The 10,831-nt window shown below is 39.0% G+C and overlaps 1 protein-coding gene across 1 annotated transcript in view; it reads right to left on the reverse strand.

Annotated features, from left to right (window-relative positions):
- The window catches only part of SHISA5 (shisa family member 5), a gene marked incomplete at its 5' end in the record, with an annotated part of 24,181 nt that overhangs the window by 6,316 nt on the left and 7,034 nt on the right, over positions 1–10,831 (reverse strand). Inside the window, one exon of the mRNA XM_009275552.1 lies at positions 278–393. Coding sequence (XP_009273827.1) covers positions 278–393 — 116 coding nt within the window. The remainder of the gene's footprint in view (positions 1–277; positions 394–10,831) is intronic.

Genomic DNA, 10,831 nt, shown 5'->3' on the forward strand with positions numbered 1-10,831 from the left:
CCACCCCCCCCCCCCCCCCCCCAAATTCACATACTGGGGGGATGGGGAAAGAGAACTTCTAAATGCTTAGAAAATACTCCAAAACATCTCTCTGCAACTTCACATTCTGAAGCAGCTTAAATGCTTTTTTAAAATGTTTAGGTATTGCATCTTTTGTAGCAGAGACGTAAGGCTATTTTCACCTTTTATAGGAACACAATTTTCCAGGGAGGGGGCGGGGCGGGGAGTAAGTCTTGTTCAAAGATGTGAAAAAGAAAGTAAGTATACAGGTACTTACGCCGTGGTCTTCGACAGGCTTTATACAAACAGCAACACGAACAGGTGAGGCACAGAATAATAGTAACTACAATCACTGCAAAAACAGTAATTCCAATCGCAACAAGCGTTCCAAAACTGCAAGAAAGATACCACCAGAAGTAGTAAGAGTCTTTCACACAAATTTTTTCTTCTTTAACCTAACCTAATCTTCTGTAGCAAACACATTGCTGCTCCTCAAATGTTACTCTTACTACTTCATGCATTTGAGTAAGAAACAACTGTCAAATGCAGTGCTACATGAGGTCAGGTCTGCTAAATCAAGGGAAGCTGACCAACCGCTATCAAGGACCACACTCTCCTGTACATGAAAAGGACCCAACGTGAGTCTTTGGTCCCTCTCATTCTAGTGTGACTGCAATTCTTGTTATTTTAGTGCAACTGTGTGGCCCTTTATGTATTCCAGGTTACAGCGATAAGGTTTCAAAATCACTAGTTTGATGACTTAATTCTCCAAGCATTACTTGACTGCTCTGAACACACAGGTAGGCATGCCTGAAATGAAGCACCCCAGACTTTGGGGTGACAGCAAGTTCTTTGCACAGTCGTAAGACCTCCCAGGCCCAATCTCGAGACAATCTCGGTACTGAGCAGACCTCTCCATGCTGCAGATCACTGGCATTTGTAAACAGTTGTTTTAGAAACCACGTTTCACATGGTTTGGTAGATCTGAAATTCTGCCAACTTTACGGCAACAGCAAGTATGTTATGCTACATTATGGGAGACAGAAACACTGCCTAAACCACCAAAACCTAGTACAGAAAGGCCAAAGATTATACCAGCTTTAACCCCTGTGATGAGTACCAAATGATGGAGGCAGATGTAAAGCTTCCAGAGATGACTCTTTGTAAGTTCTGTTTACCACACAGGGAAGAAAGTAACACTGTAAAGCACTAAATGCACAGTGACAATTCCCTTTTAAGTGTTAATTCACATGATCCCTTTCCTACTGTCTGAAATCAGTAAAGCCCTTCTTCCATAGAAGCCAAAGTCTCCAGCATTCTTATTTCTTAAAAAATGCACCATGCATCAGTTTTGGGAACAATTGCAGGAAGTCAGTTTTAATGAACGACAAGCTCTAAAATAACGAGTAGAGAGCTGGTTTCGTATCCATCCTGTTTTTGCTTCTTCAGAGATTTTGGCTACAGAACTCTAGTTTTTTTTCCTGCTCAGTTTCCTGTTAACAGCTTTAAACAAAATGACATGTCCAGAACCTCCAGCAATTTTCGCTTGGCTACTAAACAGCCATCAAACGTGAAAATTGTTTTTGAGTATCGACGACACTTGAAATGCAAATCACTCTATCCCTAGCCCAAATTTGGAAGACCTCACCTCCGTCTTCTAGAGCAACGTAACCCTCAGTAAGCTGGACACTGAACATAAGCATTGACAAATAAAACAGGTTCGATTTAAAATGCATTTTTTTCCCCTAAGAGAGGCTCCATCAATTTCATTCTGTTTCTGCAACAGCTATAAGAAAAAGCTTGGGTCAAATCTCTTTCAAGAATCTGAGCAACAATTTTATCTAACTGTATCTAACTTGTGCACTGATTTTGTGAAGTACTAAATATAACACTGGAGATTTACTCCTCGAGTACTAAATCTAATACTGTGGATTGCCTACGGTCACTGCACCTAAGCATTTACATTTAAAACAGGAAGCAGGAACTGCTGCAGCCTCCTTTAGTCACAGAAGTTGTGTCAGGAACACTGCCAGGAAAGCAAACAGATGATTGCAACACAGCTACAAAATATAAAGATGCATGCATGCTTTGTCACATTTATTTGCACCCTTACAGAATGTTTTTCATATGCTGCCTTGCACATGCAAATGCATTCCTAACCATGCCACTTTTAACTGCTCTCCCCATCCTCAGGAGCATTAGTTTCACTTCAGCACAGTAAGTTCACAGCCAGCTCATCTCCATCCAAAAATCCCATTTCTTTCAAGCCTGGTATAAAAAGGAAGATACAAATGCAATTTCAAGGGGCAGGGAATAGAGAAACATACACAATGATACCACATCCTAAAACACAGGCTGCCTCCTTTCCATGAGGCCAACAGCAAATATACATCAAGTTAGTTTGAAAACGCAAGCTTAATACTTGTGTATGCAGAAATGGATCAGATCTGAGACTGACCTGTAGAATTTAGATTAATTATACTAGTCCTTACTAGATACTCGTTATATAAATTCATATATACACTGGAGAAGAACGAGAGAGAAGTGTGCACAATGGATTCATACATTAGACTTAACCATCTCGATTGCAATGTTCACAAGAAACAGCATGAATGCCTGTGACAAACTACAAACACCTCTAGAAACTGCAGGATGACAAACGTTAACTACAATTACTGCTACTTGTGAAGTGCCAACAGCATTTTCCTTGCTCTTGTTCCCACTTCTGCATCAACCCTGAGAAAGCTCTCTCACTAGGGAAGCTAACGTTCCCATTACACAGAATTAACTACCAAGCAACTTTAGCAGAGACAACAGAAAAGTGTCTTCTAGGTTCTTCCTTGGGCTTTTTCCCCAGTAGAGAAGGAAAAAAAAAAACCCAAACTTTTTTGCTAGTGAACTATGCTAAGGAAAGAAATTCGTGCGTCAAGGAAAGAGATTAGGCCTGACAAAGACAACTAAAATTCTTCATTTCTACAGACAATAAACCTCTGAACTTTAGCAAAGGCTGGGCAAAACCAAAGAAACCTAAGAAATGGAGAAAACAGACAAAGTAGAGAAACATCTACTCATCATAAATAAACTAGCACAGCAGGAAACTGGCAGAGAGCCCTTCTCTTTCACAACCAAATTCAGTTCTGATATGACAAGAGAGAAAACAGCACAAGCCCATCTGCAGACAAGCTGGCCACCAACAGATAAACATTGGGTCAGTTTGAAGCATGGGCTCCATATGCTTATTTTTAATTACAGTTTTCTGTTCACTGAAGCACATATCTCACTGCATATTTACTACCTCTAACAAGGAAAGAGACAAAAGCAAAGCTCAGGGAAAAAAAACCCCTACCATATCCTTATTTTCACCAAGTTGTTAGAGACGCCTTGTGCATTTTCATCATTTGTCTGCATCTTTGCTAAAATGACACAACCACAGCATGATGACATTTTGCATACATCTTTTAAAGAGCTAAATGGAGACATTTAAAGTACAGGTGTGTCAGGTGTATACACTTTAGAGTGCGGTTCTGTGTTTGTGTGTGTAAACACTGTGATTCAGTTCTACCCACTGAAATACTGTGTGATTACTACAGACCAAAATTACAAGCCTTCAGAAATAGCCCAGTGAGTGAAATAACAGGAGTTAGTTCTTCCCAGAGTTTTCTAAGGAGTGTACACAACTGGATTACTGTAGGCATTTTTATCACCTACTTTACAGCAGAAGCATAATTCTCCTGCCAGTGCTTGGGCTCATGCAGACTAATGTCTCGAAACAGCAGAAGGTAGCATGACATTTACAGAAAACAAAACAGTATGTTGCATGAACTTGCAACATCAACACCCTCTTTAAACACTGGAGCTCTTAAAAAATATATCTTTTTCCTAACGATTTGTTGATAATCAAAACTAGTAATACTCTTTTGGAATATCTGAATGGTCAGGCACTACCTTACTGTAATAATGTCTGTCCTTTTACTGCCCAAGGAGTACTGCCCTGAGCACTTCTTCCTGAACATTCAGTAATACTCCACTAGTAAAACTACTGAAAAAAGTGCAGGAAGGCTACCACTAAAAGATGTTACGTAAGTGAGGCCAGAATGGTGCTCAGCATACTTTACTCAGTGAACTGTCTAAGCTGCAGGAGACAAGATATCCACTGTATAAAGACTCTTGCAGTGTGCTAACTCCAGAAAGCCTATACTCCTTTCTTAAACAAAACTACTGCTTCATTCAATTGCTTTCACTTGATGAATCTGTCTAAAAGGACTCTGAAAATATTTGGAAAAAAATATATTTGCATTAAATGATAATTGTATTACCAACTGTTAGCATTATACATAAGTAAAAAAGATTAGGCATGAGGGATTGTAGCCTTAAAGATTCTTCCCCTGAATGGTTAACCAAGGGGGCGCGGGGCATGAGGAAATCAAACAAAAAACAAACCAAAACACACACCTTACCCCCTGCATTCTGCAAACAAATGTCAGACTACAGAAATCAGGGTGGCCATAGCACCAGCTCAGAATGCTCTGCTGGCGTCACGGTTTGAACACGAGTTTCCAGAGTCCCACATTATATATACCATAGTCTCTAAATAAAGCACACACTGTTATAAACAGCTTGAGCTCATTCACTGCCATTTCCTGCTTCTTTCTCTTCACATAAAAGCTAACTTTTGCCAATAATTAGAAAACAAAATTGAGAACAAAACCAAACCTAATAGCAGTTTTACTGCAGCAATGATAAACTGCAACTTCTCATAAAACACATGGGAAAGTAAATATGAAGAGACGACTCCCTGCCCTTTCCTACCACCACCTCTCTCCTTCCTTGCCCTAATTCCACTTCTACCCCTATTCTGTCACCTTTGGCAAGCACTAAATTTTATGTGCAGTGAGCATAGCTCGCAGACTCACCTTATCTTTAGAGTTGTCTAATTATTCAAAATATGTATCAGTTCACATAAAGGGAGTTATGTGATTAGTGCCTGTTTTACCCCTTTTGGTACTGAATGAGACACAATGGACATATTAAAAAGTCAAACCAAGGATCTAAATAGTACTATTTGTAGAAGTTAATTCTCAAGGCAGTTGTTCATATCAGAGATCTCAATCTTGAACACTGTCAACTGGAAAAAAAAAAAATGTAAAATGCTTTGAGTGTATTTAAGGCCTTTTAAAATAACCAAGTTTCAATTCCAGCAACGTATTTTTAAACCTCCTTAATAGTTTGAATCACTTAAGTTGGGACATTTGGACATCTGCTGTAAAGAAAGTTTTTGCATATCTATGTATTCATGACAATGGGACACACTGCAACTTTTGTCTTTAAAAAAGAAAAAATACCCAAATGAACAACAACGAGACCACCTAGTTCTGAAAAATTAGTTTAAGCACCGATTTATTTCCCAAGTTTTAATCTATTCCAAGATTTGTTGCATGCTACAAGAAACATGTTGGCAGGGCCCTTTTCAAAGGCATGGCCGATTTTAAAAACAAACATTTACAAGTACTGAGTTACGGCTGTAACACAGGGTGGTCTGGAAAGACTTCAGAAGATAATTTAAGCCATTCCTAAAAGTCTAAAAAAAAAAAAAAAGAATATACACATATTGTTCTTTACTGCTCCAGAAAAGGATACAGTTCCCAGAAATGTGACAGAATGGTAAATGTCCAGACTTGCACTGACTCAGGTTATAAGGCATGACCAAACAGGCACCTAGACTAAGATGCTTTCGTAAGTCCAACGTTTTAGTAACAGCCATACAATGCAACATACTGCCTCCAAAGCTTAGCAGGAAAATAAAGGATGAACTTTTTTTTAAAAAAAAAAAAGATAAAGCAATATGACTTCCCAAGAGTCTTTCAGAGGGATTAGTTTTTACAACTTTACAAACAACACACTTCCTCAGTTTAGTATTTTAGCATGAAGATTCAAAACATAAGAACCAAATTGCTAGGGACTCAAAAAAACATTTACTATTACACAAAAAGTAAACTTCTGTGAGCTTAATACTCACTGGAAAACATTAGCATGACTTTAACACTTGATAGACTAACCAGCCTATTTTAGCACAGCTGGGTTTTGGCCCACAGGAGCTTCAGCCCATGCGGACAATCAAAATATACACCATATAGTTAAGCCTCATAGTCCGGGTGCAATCACACTAATTGCTGGTGTCAGCCATGGCCTGCTCCAGCCATTTTACCCAGGGGCCACCTCCCCAAAACGAGATCTCTACATGATCAAGAAGTGTCTAAGAAACAAGGGTCTGGTAATTCCTGTGGTGGGCCACAGGCAACAGGCAACTTAAGACTCAGACTGGATAGCATGGTTTCACAATTATGAAATCTTGATAGTTTCATAAGACTGGCAGATTTGAGTAACTGCTAAGTCATTTTATAAGCTATGTTACACAGTGAAGTGTGGACTGGAATTGTGATGTCTTCATTGGTCTTTCAGACAAATATTAACTCAAGTTAGCACTTGAGAGCGTCCCGTCTAGGGTCCTGCCCATGTACAGTTCCGTAACATGAAGAAAATGGTTTCATCTCATTTTGGCTAACCCATCAGTGCAGTACCAGCTCAAGTCATCACTAATTGTAAACTGCTAAACTGCTCTAGTATGGACACAGATTAACTGCCACTGAAAACCACTAAAACTTATCACAACTTTCCATAGTTCTTTCTGGGTACCCCCAAAAAGAAGTAGAGTTCGCAGCAGGAGCCCCCTGAAACAATCCCTGGGACACCTCTGCTTACCTGCAGTCTAAACAACCCTGAGCTACGTCCCTGAAGTCAGGACAAATCTACACAGCTGAGCACAGCCCAGTGACCCTTAGCATCAGCCAAACCAGCTCTGGCGTGAGAACCAATACTACAGCAACAACAATAATGGCATGGTAAGCCAAGAAGCCCTGCAACTGCAAAAGCGTTACAGAAAAAGAATGCAAGAGTCTTTTGAGAAAAATTTTGCTAAATATGTACTGAATGGGTCCTTTTTTTATTTGTTCAAATAGGAAGCTGATGTGGGATACTTTAAGCCCAAAATAATAAACTTTAATTTCATACACAAAGACCTACTGGAAGTAAAGTTAATTACTACTTTTTTAAAAGACACTAACTTCTCTATTTTTTCAAGTAACATGTAACAGCTTTAGCACAAGTTCTTCAACAGCCTATATGAGAAAGTGGCAGGGAGGGAACTTCCTGGAGTTTGTGGTTTTACTCAGACATCCAACAACCGGATCCAACAGGTTATTATGGAAGATGTATACAAGCATCTCAATCTATAAACAGTTCACTTGTACTAAATATGTCTATTTACATAAATTCCTTTGTAATGCATACTAAAAATACAATTTTCCAGGGAAGTTTCCCAGGAAACCTACTATTGTCTACTTTGTAGACATTTGAGAATAATTGTTATAGGTAACTGGCACACTAAAAATATGCATGTAACAAGAAGGGGAAAAGTCAGAGCTGCATTCAGAGGGACTAAAGTCTTTCATCAACAGTGCAAGAGTTAAACACTGCAGCTTCATGCAGGTCACAAGACAATTTCAGACAAGTGCATTGGACCCTCAGCCTAAAAACTGTCCTTAAACACAATACAAAGCACTTACTTCTGCAGACGATAAATAAATTTAAAATGCTCCTTTAGTGGCAAGAAGAGAATGTAGATTGATTATGGGCACAGATATTTAAGGCAAACAAAGTAAGTCAGTTTGCCTCCTTTCATTAGGGTCCCAGTTCAACGATACAGGATGTTACCCCCTACCCTAATTAAAATTTGGGACCAACATAAAGGCAATGGGAGGTATTTTTCTGAAACGGTTAACTGAATTAATAGAACAAGTTTGTCTGAAAAAAAATTAAGTACCACAGAAAATTTTCCCCACATAAACAACTGCAATACTACGAATTTGCTACTGCAAAAACCATACTAATTCTAGAAAGCAGATTTAAGCAACTAATCAGAAACTAACTTGGCTAAAGAGTTAAAGTTTTAAATAAAATTTTAAAAAAATTTAAAAAGGGTTTTTTTCTGGCAAATTGCAACCCAGTGTATGACTTGCCAAACACTGAAACTGCAATCAAAGGAAGTTTAGACTAGGTTACACCCACCAGCTTCGCTTACCGTACAACCCAGCTCTTACATGAAACACGCCTTTTTCTCTACCCACGTTACTCATATGTCACTACATATATAAAAGTTAGAAACACTGTGTTCAGGCAGGAGCAAAGTTTGAATTAGCTAAATTAATTATCGTATGCTACTATGAACTGACACGCTGCTTCACTCTCCCTCTCTTTGGGAGAAGTATTACTCATCCAGCACAATGAGGATCATCAAGGAAAATCTATCACTGCACAAATAAGAACAGACCTCTGCAGTAGAGGTCACATCTGGCCAACCACTACTTCTCCTCTTAAATGGTATTCATCATTAACAAGACTTTCATAAGAAAAGTCACAAAAGTGACTTTGATGACTGGTTCCTTCCATAACTTAAAAAAATAGAGGTTTTTAAGATTCCCTCTCAGTGGAATTGAGAGCCAGAGATCGTGCTAGCAAACACGGAGAGGACTATCACATTAAAAATGAATGGTATAAAATGTTTTTAATAAAAATAGACTTTGTCAAAAGACCAATCTCTGTACAATTGCAAATTTCCTGAAATTAAACTAATTCGTTCATTTCACAGAAGACACTACAACTGCAGTTTTAAAAGGCTAGGCAATTTAAGGACATTCTCTTCCTCCCATAACAATACATCTATTCTCCTCTTCCCATAATACATCTACAACACAATCTATTGCAAATACATCCGGCTATACCTCAGGCCATGGCTATTTCATGGAAGTATACGAAACGGCAGAGCTGGAGCTAGCTTTGGAACCCACGTGCTCAAACTTTCATAGATCCTACTAAATAACAATCATGGTCTTTTAACCATGTTTTCAAGGAAGGATTCTCTGTTTCTCAGGCTACAGGACCCTTCTCTGAGGGTTACCCTGCCTGGGGCTGCTTTGACAAGCTCTCTCCAGAGTCAACCTGTATGTTAAAAATTTAGTGTTTTCAGAGTTACACTGTGTAGAGGCACAGCAAAGCCCACAGAGTTAGAAGAGGGAACACTCTACCCTAGTAAGTATATACAGTCAATGAAGTACACACCCACAGAAAAATGAACTCCTGAATGTAATCCAAGTGATTAATCTTACTGTGCCTTTGCATGTTTAAGGCCCGGTTGTCTTGGTTTTTGCCATGAAACAGTCTTCTGTAGTTAGACGAGCATGCTAACCCAACCGTGCACATCTGCCTCTTGAGCCAGGACAGCATTTTTCAATCTCTCCTTCCATCTTGGTTTCAGAGTAAATGAACCTGCACAAGCATTAAGCCCACTGCCTGAAGCAGGCAGCTGAGAAATCATTAATGGCAACTCACAACTGCTTTGTCAGCTTTAAGTAGCTTCTTCACTGAGAATACAGCGAACACAAAACCAAACGCTCTATAATGCAAGTTACAACTACAAATTGTGCAAGCTTGTATTTACTTTTCAAGCTGGTAAAAAAAAAAAAAAAAAAAGAACAATTTTTTACATAGCTTCAAATCCAAATCTCAATTGTTTCTACACAAGAAGCTTACATTCCTTGGTGAGATTAGCCTGTGTCTGAAAGCAAGCCTTACAGAAAGGGCTCTGTATGCAGTTTAACTCATTTATTACAGAAAATTTGAGGACCAGTACTGGAAAAGAAATCCTCTGCTCATTAACTAGAGACTGCTTCCATTTCTAGAAGTTCTTTTCCAATGAATAATCTTCCTAATTTATTTTCTTATCATCGGCAGCCTATTACAGATGCTGGAGCATCCAAATACGGCGTAAAGTGTGAACTGAAGTCTCTGATAGTGATGGGGAAAAGAAGGAGAAATGGGATGTAGTTCAACATCACAGTATTTTTTACCTTGTCTATGGAGAAAGCATATGCTTAAAAACATCTAAATTGAGGGACAGCAAATTAGGGTAATCACATCTTCCACAGTTAGAAATTTACTGGTTTTGCCAATTTATGCACGTAGCAGACTATTGCAGATGCTGCATTTCAATCAAAGGCAGGCAGAATGACATGGTTTTTCTCAATTTCTCAACAGGAGAACCAAGTCATAAGACAACACACTGATGAGCCCATGACAAAACCCGAATGAGTGCATCCCCAGTCTAAGGCAGCTGTCCTTTCTCTGCCAGCTGAGGCTTCCCAGGAAGACTGTCATCCTGCCTCCCTCTTCTCATCACATCAGGATGAACAGCCTTTTCTCAAGCATTACTGTATCTGTTACACAATCTGCTGTAACTTCAAGGCTGAAATTAATTCAGAAACAGAGTCCAATTAACTGTTTACAAAGACAATTTGAAGTTTTGTTTCCATTTAGAAAGACTGGTATCAGCTGTCCCAACTACATTATTTTCTTCTGTAACTCTGATACAGATGTTCTGAATTGCTCCACCTCCTTAAACACTCAAATACTTCACAATTAGTTGAATTGTGGATGTGAGTCATCCGATTTCCTTTTCCAGTAAGGGTCACTATTGGAAAATTGGCATACCAAGGCTAAATAACCATGTTACCAATGCAAATTTTGACAACTGTTCCAGTGAATCAGTGCTCTGCTTTTTGCACTGGTTCGTAAAGCAATACTACTACGTACTGCAGAATGAAAGGGGAAAAACAACTAAATTAAACTTACTACTCACAATCCATCTTTGAAACCAGAGCAAAGCAGGGGAAAATTCAGTAATCCAATTAAAAGGGGGGGGGGGGGGGGGGGGGGGAAA

This window comes from Aptenodytes forsteri, unplaced genomic scaffold (assembly GCF_000699145.1).
Source record: "Aptenodytes forsteri isolate BGI_AS27 unplaced genomic scaffold, ASM69914v1 Scaffold977, whole genome shotgun sequence".
Classification (NCBI taxonomy): Eukaryota; Metazoa; Chordata; class Aves; order Sphenisciformes; family Spheniscidae; genus Aptenodytes; species Aptenodytes forsteri.